A 19869-nucleotide genomic window follows, 5' to 3' on the forward strand; every position below is an offset into this window, starting at 1 on the left:
TTCTAACCGGGTAATAAGTGGGCCAACTTTCTCAACCTGCCAACAAACTTTCTCAACCTGCCAACCGAGCAAATTGTTACATTACATCGAAATACGTCTATGCGCAGTAAATCAATGTGTGTGCGCAGCCTCTGAAAGCTGTGTACGTGCGCACACTTTAGAGGGAACACTGGTCTCAAGTCGAGTTAATCACTGATTTAAGTCTTAATAGTGGTTAGTTGATGATGTAGTCATGGCCGCAGCCAGGTATTTTTTAACATGGGGGGGGGGCGTGAGAGGTTCTGAATTTTTTAATTGCAAAGTTAGGCCTTAATAGCTAACGAGTGGCTTAGGCTCGAGATCGAGAAAAGTGAGTTTTAAAGGCCTTGAGGACCCAAAAAGTGTTTTAAGCATACCCCCCTTGGTATGATAAGAGATTACTATTATGGTAAGGGGTTATTAAATTTCTAATTGCCAAGTTAGGCTGTAACGGACAGCGGGTGGGAAAAGTGGGTTCCAAGGGTTCATGAGGGTCTAAAAAGCGTTTCAAACTTCGAAAAATTGCTATGTATGGTATAGAAAATGCTTTTTTCTCTCTTACCATCCAAAAGGGGGGTGATCCCCCCCCCCCCCGAAAAAAAAAAAAAACCTGCTCTAACCTCTAATAATTTCTTTCAGAACAGTATCCTCTCACATATCGGTGGGAGCTTATACAAAGCCTTGTTCTTAGTAAAACACCAATGTAACAAGTAATGAAAGAACCTCTGCACCAACCTCCAATGACTTTTTAGCTCTTGTGGCTTCTTTTGATAATTTCTTATTCGTAGACTGAAGTTTGACGCTGTCGGTTTCCAGTTTTTGATATTCTCGTTCATAATGTTCAAGTTTTTTACTCGAAGCTACAAGCTTTTCAAGCCGTCCTTGTAGCTGAAATAAAGTAAGGTAGAAGAGTTAGATACATGCGGATGATTTTCTACTATAAAAATACAACTCATAAGGACCATCTTGTAGGAATCTTAGACTAAAACTATAACTACATCTTCAGCCGCCTTTGCAGCTGAAATATAGCAGAGTGAAAGAAAGATATGAGTGGTACTACTAAAAAGTATAAGCACTATTTTTAGGATTTCTTGACTTTAAACAATTTCTCCTAAGAGCTGAACTTGGGCTGTAGTGCTCCAAGGTAGAAAAGTTGTATATATGAGCGTTATAACATTTTGAAGGTGATATTATGAAGTGCCTTTATTGGATTTTAGACTGAAGTTTGAACCATTAGTCTAAAATCCGTCCTATGAGCTGAAACGCAGTGAATAGAAGAGTAGTATATTAGTAAATGAAACTGAGACTAGCGCCATCGAAGTTGGAATTAAATAAAAAAAGCATTTAGCGAATCAACTCTGATCAAAGCCACTCATGCTCACTCAGCCGTGAAAAAAACTATCAATATGCAAAATCACAGGCGACCAATGAAATGCCAAGATCTACTGTAACAATATAGAAGTTTAGCAGAGCATTATGCCACAATAAATGCAGGTTAATTCAAGATTTGAGCAGTCGATTCATAGTTTTGCTCCAAACAAAGCCTTGGATAAGTAGCTTGGACTTAAAATCTAAAATTTTCTGAAACATCTACAAGTTTTATGTGGGAGATCTCTGGCATGCTCGGGATGGAATGAAAATTTGTTGAAATGACCCGCATTATACTAATCAAGTATTAATTACTATGTTTGTTATAATTCACCTCTTCATTTTCCTTCTCTAGTTCTTGAATTTCTTTTTCCTTTGAAACTTGAGAAACATCGAGTTGATTTCGAACCCTTTCCAATTCATTTTCTAGTTCCGCTTGAAGGATCTGGAATACAAAGTGCCCACACTGAATAAAACTCAAAATAGCCCTTAGAAAGCCAGTGACAACTCTTCTCTCAATAATTACTCAATTTAAGCGAAGGGTGTGGAATTTGTGTAAAAAACTCTGTAGCAATCTGAGGCATTTAATTTAGTTTTCATCATTTTAACTGCCCCCGAGATAAATATGAAATGGTGCTCCCGAAGTATGCGAACCAAGATGGCGGACATCGGAACGTAACATGGGTAACAGGTTAGGGTTAGGTGATAATTTTTTTCCAATTTTCCTTATTTTAGTCCTATTATCAGTTCGAAGACTAGCCAAGAGCCTCCCGTAGTATTTATACCTAAAATTATGGCCTAACCCTAACCTGGTACACATATTACGTTCCGATGTCCGCCATCTTGGTTCGCATACTTCGGGAGCCCCTATGAAATTCCTAATCTTAAGTGTAAAACAACCAACCTCCATTTTTTCAGTCTGTTCCTTAGACTGTTTCATTGCTTCCATACTTCTTCTCATCCTTTTCAATGCTTTTTCAGCGTCCAGTTTTTCTTGCTCTAGCGTCGTCATTTTTTCACAAGTCTTCTTCAGTGACTCCACCTAGTGGGTAAATTTTGATAACTATGAAGACACAAGATGGAAGCAAATTAACCAATGGATGAATTTTCCAAGCGTTCAAAAAATTTGAAATTTTGACTACACCAAATTCAGAATAAGATGCAATCTACAGTTACTCCTGTAGTGTGTGTACCAGATTAGGCGATTATTTTAGTCAGACTTTCCTTATTTTAGTCCTATTATTAGTTCGGAGACTGTTTGTGTTAGCCAAGAGAATATCCCACCTGCCCATAGGTTTACGTCCCTTTACACAACTTGATGTAAAGTAGGCGAACAAAATTAGTTACCTCCATATTGGTACACACACTTCTGTAGCGCCAAAAAAGCACAAGAAATGAAAATAAAGCACCAACAGACCTGTCTTCTTAGCTTAGAGGCCTCTTGTTCTGACAGACCTTTGTCTTTTTCAAGATCTTGGACTTGCAATGTCATGTTTTTAAGGTTGTCAACTTGTTTCTTCAGTTGCCTGGAAATGAGGAGTAAAATTATAAGACTGTATGAGCAGAAACAGATAATAATTTTCCATAATGTTTGAAATTAACGGAAAGTATTGAAATCTATCTATGGGAAAAGGGAACAGAATGAATCAACAGCCATGCAAAACAAGCAAGAAAATAAATAAAATAGAAAAGAGAATAAACTTTAGTATGAGGAATTTTTTATGTTTATGCTTTATGCTCAGCGGCTTGGCGGCCAAGCGTTAGGAATACAAACACCACTGTAACTCTAATGTAAGGATTCGCAGGTTCGAATCCCATTCAGGGATATTTAGGTGCGAGAGGATTGCTGGACTCCTCGCCGTAGGTGATTCATGTAACCGTTGGTCGGTTACGGCTTTCTCCACCATCAAGTCCATGCTTTCGAAAACAAATAACTGACTAACTAATCCCATACCCGACATGGAATGGTAATCGAACGAGAGGCCGTGGTTCGCCATATGCTTAGGCCATCGTAACGGCTCTTGTCTGCCCTAGACCAGGCGCCACAGACATTATTACAAACCTGTTCTCAACGTCTAAATCTGAATTCATTTGTTCCAATTGTTCGACCTGTTGGCAAGTAATCTTCAGTTGAGCAATGCTTTTCTGCAGAGATATGTTATCTTTCTCTAACTTGGTGTTTTCCTGGGAATAAAAAAATTATCAGTGTTTCAAATAGTTTATATTTGTGTACAGTCAGGCCTGGTGATTAAAGCATTGGTTCTCAACCTGCAAGAGAATTTCCAGTAGTACGCGAGCATCTTTGAATTATTGCAACATTAACTTTTGAGTTGACTAATTTATGCTGGCAACACTTACTCTTTGTCTTCCATACTGTATGTATTAGATAAATGCCTACCAGTCCTTGTCTTGCAGGTCAAAGTGTATTCGCCGAGGTTTGTGATAATATAGTATTTTTTGAGTATTATAACTATAAAATTGAGCACATTTTAAGACATTCTGTATATATACATACTTTTGTTAGCTCTTCTGCTCTCTCAATATTATCTTTCGCTTGTTCCAATGATTTCTGAAGTTGCTTTTTCTCAAATTCTACTTGATGGATTCGTGATGTCACTTCCTTTACCGTCTCACTCAAAACCTAGAATTATAAATTGTATTTGCAACGTGCCATATCTAAGTACCTTGTAGCTTTACATGTTTGATTCCCATTTACAGGAACTCTTATTCAACACAAAGAATTAAAAGTTACATGATTATATTCAGGCAATACCTGGTTTGGCGGGCCTTGTAGGTGTGACATGCATAGTTACATTTCGTGAACAACATTTCATTTACAATGTTACGTTACAAAAGCAAAACGACTAGGCAAAAGAAACAAGTGTGAAAAGCACACCATCGAATCGAATGAGCGAGAAAACATAAAATGTAACATGAAAGTTTGTCGCCGTAGTTTGGTCATATCAGGGCTATACAATATCGCAATTACCATTCAAATCGATAAATATCAAAATTCAATTGCAACTAGAGCTGCGTGCAGCTTTAACAGGCTTCCCGCGTAAAAAAAAATTTGCATTTTATTGCTAGCTGAGAACTTCTGCACATTTGAGGTGAATTTAAAGTTTGTAGGACCAATTTGAAAAAATAATAATAATAATAATAAATAATAATAATAATAAAACACAGGAATACAATAGGTTCCCTGCTGACAAGCAGCGGGAAGCCTAATTATTCAAATGAGAATCTGAGAAGAGATAATTCAGTGATTATTTTGCTTGGTTAGAGAATCTGAGATGAGATATTTTAGTGATTATTTTGCTTGGTTATAGTTATTATTAGACAAAAATTGTTTTTTCTTACAAAATACTAGAAAATTCAATGAACAACCAACCGCTTTCAAATTTTCGATACTTAAAAGATAAGTACATTGAAGGCCATAATTTTAAGTTTTTTTGTTAAATTTTCTAGGTGAGACCTTCAATCTTTCTGATTTAAAAAAACGTTTGGATAAAATCTTTCACTTTGAATTTGCTCTGGACATTTGACAATGAGCTTCAATTTCGGTACTGTATTCTGCCTAATCAATTTATTACACACTGTGAATGGTGGTAGGTGTAAGGCTCACACATAACACCAACATAATCAGGTTCAAGGCGCCAAACACCAGCAAATAAAAAATACATAGTGAGTAAAATACTTAGGTATGGGATACCCAATGTATATTAAATCAGGACATGTTGAACGAAAAACCCAAAAAGGCTATATGAATATTCTATGAGTTTAATTTGAAAAAGAAATTCGGAAAATATCAAGACAGTTGAAGTAAGTCAAATACCTTATTTTCTTTTTCAATATCTTTCGTTTTCCCTTCAGCGTTGATTTTAGTTCGTTTTCTTAAAGTTTCGACAGTTTTATTCAGTTGTTCATTCTCATGTTGAAGTTCTTCTATCTGCCTCGCGGAATTTGATTTGACGGTTTCCAACATTGTTTCCAATTTTTTCTTTTCTGCCATCATGTCTCCAGATAATTGTTCGTAGTCAAGAACAGAATGCTTTTCCTGGACAGATAGAGCCCGGTTATTTTCAAGTAATTGGCTACTAAAAGGTATATTCATAGTAAGTAAGTACACAACTGGCTTAGACCAGAGTTTTCCAAGATTTTTACAGGGGGGCAGCAACGATGTGAAAAGAATCTAATCGATCTTTAATGATTGATATTAAACAAAAAGGTGCTCCCGAAGTATGCGAACCAAGATGGCGGACATCGGAACGTAACATGGGTAACAGGTTAGGGTTAGGCGATAATTTTTTTTCCAATTTTCCTTATTTTAGTCCTATTATCAGTTCGAAGACTAGCCAAGAGCCTCCCGTAGTATTTATACCTAAAATTATGGCCTATACCTAAAACTATGGCCTAACCCTAGTACACATATTACATTCCGATGTCCGCCATCTTGGTTCGCATACTTCGGGAGCCCCAACAAAAATGTATTGAATATTTTTGGTCCACAAATAAGGGCCCTGGTTTCGGAAACTCTGGTTTAAACAAGTCATGAATGTTAGTGGTATGACGAGACAGTACATAAAGCGTTAGATTTAATTATCTTGGGATTGTGAGCTGAAGATGTCGGATTCAGGTGCCGTTGATTTTTCATAGTTTCCTTAACGGAAATAAGAGAGGAAAAACAGAAAAGTTGGCAACATAATTTGATCCCATGACATGTCCGGTGCGTAACCAGTTTGTTGCATGATAACAACACTATCCTACCTTATTCAGTAACTCTTGAAGTTGTGTAACTTTGTTTCCGAGTCTCTTGTTCTCTTTCTCGAGTTCGACTTTGTTAGCCTGAAACGAAAGTATATTTAAACATTGTCGTTTTTGAAACCTAAAGCCGTGTGACATGGCCGAATACTGTCTGAAATACAGATACCTGGAACTGTATAATTTTTTGTTACAAATACAATGTGAAATGATTTTTTCAAATATGCAATCTAAATTGGGTGATAATTGTTCCGATTAAATTCCTAGTTTTGCCATGTTTACAATTTATGTTATAATTTGTTTGATATCTTTCCAACACAAATATGTAATCTCTGTAAATCTTATCAAGGCTCGCCTGGCTAGAATTCTTACGTCTGTGATTTTTTTTCTCACAGATAGGAGAGTGGGACTTTGCAATGATAAATGCAGTGGCATGTCTAGAGGGCCAAAGGGGCAGCCGCCCTGTGCAGCACATTACAGGGGTGAGTTTGTTTGTTTGTACATTTTTTCTCATGTTCAACAACATCTATAATTAGTTTTTCTCCCTTTTTTTTGAAGTTAGGTATAAGGGGCAGCACAGAAAAGTTCGACACACCACTGGATAAATGATATATAAAAAATTTAGTCATGAGAAGTAAATAATGTCTTACTTCCTCAATCTGAGCACTTGACATTGAAACTTTGTAGGAATTGATGAGAGATTGCAGATGTCGATTCTCTTTTTCAAGACGAAGAACACGATTTTGAGCCGATTCATTCGATTCCTCATGAATGGATTTGTGCATTCCTAAAAAATAACAATTTCGTGTTAATTTCAAAGCCTGCAACATGCTCAATGATGCATGAAATATCATTCAAGCTTTCAAAAGCTCATGGATTTCACTTTGAAATTGAATAATCAGAATTCGTTTTACTTGTTCAAATCAAAATCTTCGACCAGCGCTAGCAACTTCGTTAAACTAACTTGCCAGAAGTACTCAGTGCTAAAAAGGCCAAAGATAAAGATGGTTTGGTGGTTAAATGTATTGCTAGCATTAATATGCAGATGTTACAGGCAAGGATGACCAAAACTAGAAAAATCTAATATTCCGAATACATTTTGTAAAAATATTTCGAATACAAAATATCGAGTAATGTTCTAAGTCGGGTCATGTTTGACAGAAAAATTGAACAAATGATTGTAAGACTCTTTGCTTTTTCCAGAAACTGTAACTTTTTATATATCGTTAAACATCTGTGACTGCTTATACCGAGCATTGTTTGGAGCGAAAAGTATGAACAAGTGTTGCCTAAATTATACAGATGAAACCATGGAAATTCCCAACATAAAAGAGCGTACCGTCAGAGGTCTTGGCTTGTTCTAGTTGATAAGCAAGGTTGCCAGATTCATTCATGCTTTGTTTCTTGTCCATTTCTAATCCCATGTTCTCTTCAATTAGTTCTTGGATTCGTTGGTGGTCTTTGTCTTTTTCCTGGAAAAAGGAGTTAAAAGAACGATTTTTTATGCTGTTGATTACGATTCCGTTAGGGGTTTAATGTAAGCCCTAAAAATAAATTTTGCACACAATTTCTTTATTTTTATACCGGACGAACAAGCTGTCATTTTTTTTTTTTGATTACATAATCAAATGCGACTGTTGAGCCGCAAAAATGTGAGAGTCTTTCAACAGAAAAATAACTATATATATATGAGCTTTTGGCTGTGATTGCTTTCCCAACGGTTTTTGCAGAGTGTTTTTTTTATGAATAGGGGTCTGCATAACCCATCCATGAAACTACGACTGCAGTCCTAAAGCAATGCCATGACTAGTGAGGTAAAAAAACGACCAATTCAACATTCTAAATATGTTTTAAATTACAGTTTTGAATCTGATAATTTAGAAAAGTGGAATAAACACCAGATCTCAAATTTCCAAAATGGCAAATTTTATGACTAATATATTTTGAATGGTGACCGTACATTTGAACCCATGTACATTTGAACCCATGCGTATATCCACGGGTTCAATCTATATGCGGGTGCTAAAACCCATGGGTTAGGGTTAGTATGGGTTTAACTATCCGTGAAACAAAAAAATTCCATAGGTGAAATAGCATACAGGTGCAATTGTCATGGGTTCAAATGTAATGGAAACATTTTGAATTATTTCCGATTGAAGAATTAAATCCATCAAATTTGGTCCATGGCAATTGCATTCCAATATTTAATTAATTTTAAACATCGCTAAACTCAAAATTAAAATTTTCCTCCCCAGTATGAGAAAAAATGTTTTCAAAATTCCTCCTACCTCCATGAGACTCGATATCTGGCGCTTGAGATCAATAATCTTCTTCTCAGTGTCGACTAACTCGTCCAACCGAGACTGCGCTGTTTCGAGTTGTTCGTCCAGCATCGCTTTCGTTTCATGGAGAACCCTGGGTGAGAAAAGTAATCGATTTTAAGGTTTATGGAATACAGTATTTGAGAGACAACTCACAACGTTGTTCAGAGATAAAGAGAAAAAGGTGAGATAGTAATTCCTGTCTGTAAGAGAGATGGCCTCCTGTTTAGACTGTTTGTCCGACTATTTTGACGTCCCTGATCATAAGTCTTCGGTTCAACCACAATGCCGAGCCAAGGTATAAGAAATGTCGTTGGCAATGGCGAAACGAAAAAATTAAGTCCTTTGAAAATTGTGGCTCCATGCATATCAGTAGATTTGTGTTAAGACCCCTATTCAAGTGAAGATAAGAACATTCCCATCAAAAAGCCATTTTACATTTCAAATAACAGTATCAGAAAATAATCTTCAGTTGTTATGGTCATAGTAAGCCCTTACTTATCAGTTACTTATTTATCCTGCTCGTTTAGAGACTTGTTTATGGTAAAGGTTGAGAATGAGAAGCAAAAAAGAGGCATTTGGTATTCAATAAACTGGGATCTCCGCTCAATTATCAACACTTTAACATTACATGTGTACCATCAAATGTCCTAGCGTCCGCTATATAATCCAACCGCATACCTGTTATCATCTCTCAGTTCCTCTACTCTTTGTTTATAGAAATCGACATCTTTTAATTTCTCTTTCAATCTTTCAACTTCGTGCTCAAGTCTTGTCGCTTTCGTTGCTTTCTCTTTTAAAATATCATTCTCGTCGCGATATGTTCTTGCTGCTCGTGCATCGTTCGCCAACTCGAGACTCTAAAACATAGAAACAAATGTTGGTTATTGTAGGACAGAGATGAGTGATTACTTTTCTAAGTGGTCCAGTTCCAGATAATAGACTTGGTCACTAGGTTGGAAGCTTAAAGCTCAATATAAAAAACTAGAATAAAAAATAGTTTAGGATAACGCTTATATAATAATAAGAAGCACAATGTAACAATAGAGGTCATTATAACATGATTTTCATCAATATTTTCATATCCTTAAAAACGGTCGTAATTCAGAATGTAACCCCTAGCAGGCCATGGGTTTCCAAAAGTCCTAAAAAGCAAAATTGCTATGTGGGAAACAAAAAAATGTATTTTCAAAAGGCTACGCCCCTGTCTTGGCGATTACCAGTCTATGCCAAGCAAGTAATTAGTGAGGCAGTTTGTGGGCATAAACGAACTACTAAGATAGCCATAACCATCCACTGGCTACTTGAATAATTTGGCATCCAACTTGAAATGGTGAGATTTCCACAAATATCATTCTCGACTGTGGTTTTAGGAAAAGGGTTTGAATCTTGGGATCCCAACACAAGTTAAAATAGTTAAAAAAAAAACTCAAAAATGTTCTGCCAATAAATACAAATATCGGTATGCTAAAATTGTTCTGCAAGCCGAATAGAACGTGTCAACTTGTCACACACAAAACAAAACGATCTGGAATTGCAACTCACCTCTTGTTTGAGTCTCTTCAATAAATTATCTTTTTCTTCGAGTTCATTTTTCAGATCGTTGGCTTGCTCTGTTTTGTCGTCTCTGAATAAATAAAGTATTCGAATATTTGAACTTATCCAGAAAAAATAAAAACTGACACATTCTGACAATGTGCAACAAAGACCTACAATTCTTGTTTCATTTTCCTTAGTTTTGCTTTGACTTCTGCTAATTCAACAGAGAGATGTTGCTTTGTTGCTGGTGAAGCAAAACTCTCTTTCCGAGAAAGAGATGAATTTGGACTTCCTTGTTGAGACTGGAATAAACAATAGAAAGTTACTCATTACGATACTTGTATTACTTTTTCTCTGAGCTTGGCTCTGTACAATGAGTCACAAATATGTAAGAAGCAACCATATTCAGAAGTAACGACGTCTTTCCGATTTGGCATCGCCTACGCAATCCAATTTAATCACACCCCATATGAGGCGGTAGACATACGGTTTTAAACAAAGATATTAATGAACAATAAAGCGTTACTCGTTGCGACGCTTTTATCACAACTTTTGGTCTGAGCGCAGCTCTGTACATTTACTTACTGATAGATACTACTTTTTAGAATGACCGACATCTTTTCAATTTGACATCGCTCACCCAATCTAATTTGAAATATTGATTTTGAAACCTAGGCTGGCAAAAAAGTGTTTAGTTCAACACTTCATAACCACGAGGTCATTTCTCTTTAAATTTATTTTACACATCGAATAATGTCAAGTGGAATTTGAGATAATGCAAGGGGTGTAATTATTTGTATACGTTTTCTGTGAGAAAGGTTGAGTTAAAAGAGGAACTACTGCATTGAACTTTTCTGAATCGAAAGTGAGGATGACAAAAAGCATTCAAGCAACAATGGTTGACCCTGAACAATATTACTGTTGAATTAGAGTAGACAATTTTATTATTTTATTTATTTTAAACTTTGTGTATGAAGTATAATTTTGGAACCTACCTGAAGATAGTCTCTTTCTTGGGTGAGGCCAGTTATCATCTGTAAAAGTAGATTAAAAAAAATTATCAATGTTTTCATGAAACCTTTCACACCTTGATTCAAACAAGGGTGGGAGACATTGGACATTCTCCTTTAACATGAATAAATATTTTTAAACAGACACATTTTTGCAGAACTATAGTGTATTACACAAGAACTATAATTAATGAAAATTATATTTTCAAATGAAACCGTTTAAATTACGGTACTCCTGAATTTAGTAACTTAGAATAGTAAGCATTCAATTCATTTTGTAAATCCCTGACATTAAAAAAAATATTATTAAACTTTTGTCAGCCTACTGAAAACTGAAAAAATATCTCGTAAATTGAACAAAACTCACCATTCCAAAGTTATCTCTCTCAGCGACCAACTTTTTGACATGGAAAGTTACATTCCTCAAAAAATCATCCAATTCAGCGGGGGGTAGTTGTTCATCCTGATCCATCCATTGGAAATTCAGTACATTATCTGTGTTTTCAGTAATCTGGGAAAAGGAATTATTAAAAAAAAGGTCAGGTCAAAGATTAAAGTTCAACAAGGTAAAATTCAGGAAGTGATTTTTTGCAAAAACTGAATTCAACAAATGTTGTTTTAAATGATAATTTTGACTTTTTTCATGAGCTAAAAATACAGAGATCATTAAAATCAAAGGAACTATTAGTCCTGATACATTCTGTAACATAGAGTTAATTCATTTAGGTTTTACAGAGAAATTTGCACATATCATCATTTTTGAGAGTCTAGATTAACACTGGTTCTCAACCTGTGGGCAATGGCCCACCGCTTGGCCACAGAAAGATTTAAAAGTGGGCCGCAGAATGCTAGTTTTATTTATGTCACAATAGTTAATTTTGATTGTAGCAGCAATAAATGATGATGCTGTTTTCTGCTACTGAGTGGTAATTTTCATTCTAATTATAAACGTTAAAGGGTCCATTTCCGCAGAAAGATCTCGATTTTTTTGTAGTTTTCCACTTGCAATAAAAAGTTAATGGGCCACGAGAATTTTTGAGCAACAAAAATGGGCCACAAAAAAAAAGGTTGAGAACCACTGGTCCAGAAGAACAGTTTTAGATTTTTTAAACAAATTCAATCAGAGAATGATCACGTACACTCCTCAGAAGTAAAGGAGTAAGAGGAAGTTGAATAGGTTCTACCCATGAATTTGAAACAAATAACTAGTTAAATATTCCCAAACCCATGAGTCTTATGAACTCTTTCTCTAGTATAAATATGGGATTCCTATGTTAACTGGTATTCAGTTACGGCTTCCCCCACCATCAAGTCCATGTATTTGTAACAACTAACTGGGTAACTACTCCCATACCAGACATAACCGAATATAAGGCTATTAGCAATGGTTCACCACATGATTAAACAACTTATTGGCTTTCCTCTGCCCCCTCGGGAAAAATGTAAAACAATTCTTACATCCTTAATGTGGTTCATCATTATTTCCATTCCTTGATACGTCAGTTGCTTCATCTTTTCAATGTAGTGTTCTCGGTCGTCACACTAGAAAAGAAAAAACATTGTTCGAAATAATTATAGGTACTTCAATTCGGCGCTGATTTAAAGCCTTTCATGTCGACTGTGATTAATCTGCCAGAATTTCTTATATGGTTGGATATGCATAGAATGCAAGCAGTTGGAGGAGGACAACAATTGGCACAAAACGGATTTTACTTCTCCTTTTACAAGAAAACTCTCCATTTTTTCTAGTTACTTATCGATTTTGATCGGTAAGTATGTTGATAGGTATTTGTCTGTCTGTTTGTCTGTCTGTTAGATGCACGCGATATCTCACGAAAGCGAGATTGAATCTGCTCCAGATTTTGCATGTGCATTCATCATATGTCGTACCAGAAGCCTATTGATTTTGGATGAATTATGTCGTATAATTAGCGAGTTATTAATTAATTAGTGATGGGACACAAGGTGTCACTATGGAGTAAGAGCGCTGTTTTGGGGGATCCCCTAACTTTCGATCGATAAGTCTTCAGTCTCTGACCGATATTCTCGTTTTATTACTTGATAAGATTATTTCACAGGGTGTTTTTACTTTGTTGAGCATGAATTGTTTGAACCTAATGGGATTTGGAATCTACCAATCAAACTAACACCATAAATACCGCTGGAATGATAAACAGAGAGTCCAATGGGTGATAAAAGAGTTTGGAAGGGGACCACGAGTCATAAAAAGTTGGGGGAACCACTGTCTCACTCTCAAGCATTCAATAGTCTTGCTGCACATTAACACAAATATATTTCTGTAACGTTTAATCTTCAGGAATTTCAAATTTAAACTTTTTCAAAAAAATACAGACACAAATAAAAATTACATGTCATCATCATTAGAGTTGTTTGCCTAAGTTTTGTAGTAAATATTTGTTTTAGAACGCCAACACATTAACTGCGATAAATTATGGTTCTGTCTAGCAACCTGTGACAATATGTATACTTAAGGAGCCATAAATATATAAATTACCACTATTAAACCAAGAAAAGGTCGGAAGTGCTGTGAAGACATTAAAAATTTCCGTGCATGTAACATAATCTTCTGAGCTATTTTTTATTAATAAATTATGAATACGGTAAGTGCAAAGGACTCAAAGATGGATCAAAATGCCTGTGAAGTTTGATTACTGGTGTATTCCAATGAATTAAACGAACAAAAATTTAGTTTGGTATCTTCATGAAATCTAAATCTATAAAATACCACTATCATACCAGGAATGTGTAAGTAAGTGCTGTTAAATTGATGATTTTCTGAATGTTTTCTCAGTTAACTACGTATACTAAAGTTCAAGATACTCAAAAACGAACTACAGGCGCTTTAAATGTGTAAATTACCACTATAAAGTCAGAGGACTTCGACTATTGGTGTATTTCAAGTCAACAAAAGTCTAATTTTATCCTTTTAGCCTATAAATTTTGTCAATTAAGTCAGAGTATCCATAAGTCATACAATTCCAATTTTGTTATGAAGTCAGTAATATGTCTTAACCAGTTTGTTGTTTTTAATCAGGTATTGTTAAAGTATTTTTACTTCATTTAATACATCTGTGAGGGCCAAAACAATATATGGTATCGATAAATTCCCTTTGCAATTTTGAAAAATTTCAAGACTTCATGGACACCCTATCATGAAAATTCAAGTATTTGAAGTTACCCATTAAATTGCTGGTTTCTCCTGGTAGTGTGTGTACCAGGTTAAGGCTAGACCATAATTTTATTCGGATTTTCCCTAATTTAATTCTTTTATGAGTTCGGGGACTGTTTTGTGTTAGCCGAGTGAATATACCCCGTGCCCATAGGTTTCCGTCTCTTTACACAACTTGATGTAAAGTAGCCGAACAAAATTGGTCACCTCCATATTGGTACACACACTTCTGGAGCGGCAAATTATGTTACATGCCGATTAAAGCTTAAATTAAATGAAAAAGCTATCAATAATGTTCGACAACACAATTCAAGTTTACGTTTATTTGTTCAGGACGTCACTCAAAAATAATTTCCGAAGCGTCATCGAGATCACCAGGGGGTAGGTGGTAAATTAGTCAAAAGCCCTCAAGTGGCCACTTAGCTCTGCGTCACCGAGTATGAAATACTTAAAGTGGATTAATTTGAAATCAATACCAGATGCTTGATCAAATATTTTTCGCTAAAACTGGGATTTAAAATCTCGCTTGCTGTAACTTAACACAAGAATTTCTTTAAACAAATTAGATATTTAAATCCATTCAAGATAATTCATACAGGACATCCATAAAGTCTTAATTATTTTTAAATTGGTGGATTTCTCGATACCATATATAGAATTTGACCCTTACAGATGTATTAAATGAAGTAAAACACCCAAATATTACCTAATGTTCAAAATAGAACAAACCTGGTTAATAAGATAAATTAACTTGACACTTAAACAAGGATTTAAAAAATAAAATTGTTCTACAAAAACTTGATAATACGGAAGTCTTGCTAATAAATTTATCACTTATGCAAACTCCTTAACTCTTGTGTAAGTAGGCGCTATCTATGGCCAAGTGTTTTAAAGCTTTCTTCACTAGGTAAAACCGGAAATGACTATGTCAATGTGAAGTAATTGGCTGTGATTTGTTTGGATTCTTTGAACGCAAAGCATTTATTCTCATACTTTTGTTTGTTGGCTTTTTGATATCAGACTTAGAACACAAAATAAGTGACGAAACCCTAAAAGCAAAACCAAAGTATTTTTATAGAATAGCAGGGGAAGCAAGAGCAGGTCTCTGGAAGAGGCATGTCATTACTTATCAATCTCGATCGTAAGTATGTTGATAGGTATTTGTCTGTCTGTTAGACACTCTCGTATGTTACGCGATATCTCACGAAAACGAGGTTGAATCTGCCCCAAATTTTGCATTCATCATAAATCGGCCCAGAAGCCTATTGATTTTGGATTGTGTCGTATGATTAGCGAGTTATTAATTAATTAGTGATGAGACACGTGGTGTCGCTATTAAGTCAGAGCGAAGGATACACGCCGCTAGATCGATAAGTCGGCGGTCTCTGATCGCTATCTCGTTTGCTAATTACCAAATATGCCTGTCTCACCATAAATAAAACAAACAGAAATAACTTGTTATTTCTCTTGCCTGGATTCCGTTAATCCCAAAAAATATATCTTTCAACAGATCACTGGCTGTTTGAATAGCGTCTTGTTCAGAATAGAAATCAAGGAATACCCCAAATAGTGCATACTGCCTTACAAATCTTTTCAAAATTTTTCAATAAATCACAGCTATGTCTCACTCTCACCTGAATAGCACATCCCACAATTAGTAGCAATAGTTTCTGTAATTCAGCAATTCCGGCTTCTGTTGTTGGTTCCTGAGCCAATGTTAAGATATTAGGTAAAGACATCACTATGACTTGGCCTTGTATGTCCTGAAAAATAAGAAAATTTGGTTGTAATGACTGGTTATGATTTCATGGCTGTGACATAGAATGAAAGACAAAAAACACATTTACACAACGGTTATTGTTAGCATTTGAACAACCAACAAAAAACCATAGAAGGATAGGTACGGTAGTTAGTCCCTTAGAAACCCAATGGATAGCAGATAATTTTATTTTATTGTGTTCATTTGCCTTGAAAGTTGTCCAACTAGACGATTCTCAACACCCTAGACAGACTAATCATATTATGATTATGTCAACCTTCAAAGAAATGCCCTCAGGGTCAGAAGAAATGAATAATGAAAGTAATAATAAATTTGCAAGCATCATTTTTTTTCTCATAATTTATGATTTTTTGAAATTTCAATATTGGAAAGAGAAATCCAGTGATATCATTGTTACCACCCTTCCCCAACCCCGACTGAAATTTCAAACTTCGAACGAACATAGTACAACAAGCAGTTTTATAACACTTAACACATTTTATAAAATTTGCATCACCTAGAGGTCGTTTGAAAAGATCAGTTTTAATGAAATTCAAATGTCCCAAATTACTGTGTCAAATTTCTAGTCATTTCTCTTTTGCATCGAAAGGATATGATTTTATGTTAATTTTACCGAGTAAATAAAAAAATCTTTTTAAAACAGGACATTCAAAAACAAAAATAAGTCACAAGGTAGTATCCTAGAGTACCAAAACTATCAGAGTATGTACATCTTTGGGCGCTCCAGAAGTATGTGTACCAATATAGCGATAACTTATTTTGTTGCTTACTTTACATCAAGTTGTATATAGGGACTGAAGCCTATGGGCAGGTGGGATATTCTCCTGGCTAAGACAGAGAGTCCCCGAACGCGTAATAGAATAAGGAAAATCGGAATAAAATTATGGACCAACCCTAACCTGGTACACGTACTACGGGAGTAACCATCTTTGTTATATTCTTATTGTTATGTTCTTAAACAGCTGGTCAAGCTTCCATTAATTACCTGGCTCACAGTAATGTATTATCATATTTAATGACTCATACGCATAGCATGAGCTACTTACGCTATTCATAAAATTTACACTTTTATTATTGCTCAGGTATTTATTATGGCACCTGTACCTTTGTGTATCACAATAGTCCGGCTATTGAATGCTTTGTTATGTCACAGTACAAGCCACTCCTATTTCAAGCTATTTTAATTATGACAATACAATAGAACACTCTTGTAAACGCGGTATATAATAATAATTAAAATCTCATTTTTCAGAGTCGCTGGTTTTATATTTTTTATGAAACTTTGTTGAATCGGTAATTCTAGAAGACATAAGAGCATATAATATGAAGATTTATATTGTCCTAAAATGTATTAAGGGATACAAAATACTGGTCAGTGCATTGGTGTGTCACATGGGTGTGCAACAGGCCACATCCTGGCCCGCCAAACAATTTAGTTTGGCCCTTGTCAATACTCAGATTTTTCCCCATCAAGCATAAAGTCGATCACATGGGTAATATTGCATAATGATTTTTGTGCATGTCGGAGTGTTAAATCTTTTGACACTTTGTCATTTTCATTTATTACTCCAAGACTATCAAAACTTTGGCTTTGAGTTGGACAAATTAGATTCGTAGGACACAATTTGAGATTCTATACTCTTGTATGTCATTTCACTGAAGAAGCAAGGAACTTCTCTATTGTTAGCTAGCTCAAAGTTCGAAGTCCAAAATTGGTTCTTTGTATAAATTATCGTATATCGTAAATTTTGTTAATATCCAATTTGATTTTGACACCCCTAAAGCATCTTGTAGGCCATAAGTTCACTGAGGAAGCAACCTCCCTGACTTCCTTGTTTGAGCCAAAGTTCAAAGTTCATATAGTCCCCCAGGGTAAAAGAATTGCCAAGTATTTCATTTGAAAATATTCCAATGAATTAAACTTGACGAAATTCTTCAAAATAGAGCAAACGTCATACTTGAGATAGACTGTGTTTTTTCGTTTTTTTTTCCTGTTGTTTGTTTATTATTTCCATTTCTGGTTATTCCAAATAGAACTCAAATGGGCTAAGCTTCACTTAAGGGCTCAATGGTAAAGTGGTCAGAGTATTAGACTTATCCAATCTGGTATCTCAGATTAAAATAAATTGACTGGATCACTATGAACTGGCAACCGGGCGAGAGGCCGTGGTTCGCCAAATGATCAAGCTGTTTTAGCAGCTTTCCCCTCCCCCTGGGATAAATATGTAAATCTTATTATTATTTTATCTTGAAAAAAAAACAAATTATTTACACAAATTCTTCAATATACGAAAACCATTCAAATTTTAAATATAAATGAAACCGCCCCAAAATAGCATTACTTTCTAAGACTACCTTAGAAATCAATTCGGCATGAATCGTTCTATAAATAATGTTCGTTTCGGTATCAATTAGAATAGGTATATCGTGGTAATAGGCTTTCAAAATCACTGGATTGGAACTTGCCATTAAAAAGAGGTATTGTGAAGTCGGTTGGTCAGCTATGAATGTAATAACCACAGAAAAATAACAAATAACAAGTATGTTGAATTTGGAATGTTCTTTTACGAATAGTATCCACATTAATGTTCGAAGATACTACTTTTGAATTCATTTTTTTCTGAGCATTTTCATATATATTTCCTCAAACAAAGTTCCAAACAAGTTGAGATTATATAGGATTTCCATGAAGTCCTAAAAAGGGGCTCCCGAAGTATGCGAACCAAGATGGCAGACATCGGAACGTAACATGGGTAACAGGTTAGGGTTAGGCGATAATTTTTTTCCAATTTTCCTTGTTTTAGTCCTATTATTAGTTCGAAGACTAGCCAAGAGCCTCCCGTAGTATTTATACCTAAAATTATGGCCTAACCCTAACCTAGTACACATATTACATTCCGATGTCCGCCATCTTGGTTCGCATACTTCGGGAGCACCCCTAAAAATTTATAAAATCGCAAAGAGAATTATCGATACCATATATGTTTTAGCCCTCACAGATGTATTGAGTAAAAATACTTGAACAATTACTGTATAAAATAAAACAAACCTGGTTAAGATATATTGAGAACTGACTTCATAATAAAATTGTATAAATTGTAACGGTACTTTATGGACGCCCTGTACAATATTTTCAGATGGAAAATGTATTGAAAGGTGGTTGGTCGCCAATGAATGTTAGAAACCACAGAAAAATAACAACAATAATTAGGTTTGAATGTTAATTTCTGAATGTCTACACTGGTGTTAAGAATGCCGTTTGCAATTACTTTCTATATCTTTCACCTGAACATGGCTTCAGGTAAGTAGCCATGAATTGATATTTGGGGATAAATGAATGTATTTAGAATAACAGATTGTTTATTTTTTTTCTGCACTCCTCGGAAATGACCAACCTAAAAAGATGTAATGACGTAATATAATACAACACAAGTCAAGCTTGAAGTAACCAGTTTTCCTTAATCTGTGGTTTTGAATGTAATTTGATAATGTCGGTTGGCAGAACTTTTTCTTTGTTATTAACCAATCAACCATGACGCTTGTACGAGTTTTTTGACCAAAGATTTTAATAACATGGCACTTTTCAACATTTTTGAGGTGAAAGTTATCACTCTTGTGCATACCACTTTCTAACCAGGCGGTATTCAAAAAATTGGGAGCCACCACTGACACATTCTTTTAGTACTTCTTTGATTTTGAGAATAGGTTAAAACAATTTCATTGGAGCATACGACATTTTGCGCAAACAAATGTTCAAATAGAAAAAAAAACATTACTGTAAAAAACACAAATCAATCATAATAATCCTAAGTGATTCAAGAGTCTTGCTGCACAGTAACACAAATATATTTCTGTGTTATTATTGATGCTCATTCTTCTTCA

The 19869-nt window shown here is 35.2% G+C and overlaps 1 protein-coding gene across 11 annotated transcripts in view; it reads right to left on the reverse strand.

Annotated features, from left to right (window-relative positions):
- The window catches only part of LOC120331964 (girdin-like), a 70481-nt gene that overhangs the window by 29463 nt on the left and 21149 nt on the right, over positions 1-19869 (reverse strand). For all 11 annotated transcript variants that reach the window (XM_039399152.2, XM_039399153.2, XM_039399151.2 and 8 more), the window contains exons 5-22: positions 15842-15970; positions 12476-12559; positions 11385-11528; positions 11003-11041; positions 10182-10309; positions 10014-10095; positions 9150-9328; positions 8436-8562; positions 7487-7619; positions 6798-6934; positions 6154-6231; positions 5222-5443; positions 3902-4027; positions 3449-3570; positions 2804-2912; positions 2291-2428; positions 1721-1831; positions 754-906 (exon numbers count right to left, since the gene is read on the reverse strand). In XM_039399152.2, coding sequence (XP_039255086.2) covers positions 754-906; positions 1721-1831; positions 2291-2428; positions 2804-2912; positions 3449-3570; positions 3902-4027; positions 5222-5443; positions 6154-6231; positions 6798-6934; positions 7487-7619; positions 8436-8562; positions 9150-9328; positions 10014-10095; positions 10182-10309; positions 11003-11041; positions 11385-11528; positions 12476-12559; positions 15842-15970 — 2241 coding nt within the window. The remainder of the gene's footprint in view (positions 1-753; positions 907-1720; positions 1832-2290; positions 2429-2803; positions 2913-3448; positions 3571-3901; positions 4028-5221; positions 5444-6153; positions 6232-6797; positions 6935-7486; positions 7620-8435; positions 8563-9149; positions 9329-10013; positions 10096-10181; positions 10310-11002; positions 11042-11384; positions 11529-12475; positions 12560-15841; positions 15971-19869) is intronic.

This window comes from Styela clava, chromosome 6, assembly GCF_964204865.1.
Source record: "Styela clava chromosome 6, kaStyClav1.hap1.2, whole genome shotgun sequence".
Classification (NCBI taxonomy): Eukaryota; Metazoa; Chordata; class Ascidiacea; order Stolidobranchia; family Styelidae; genus Styela; species Styela clava.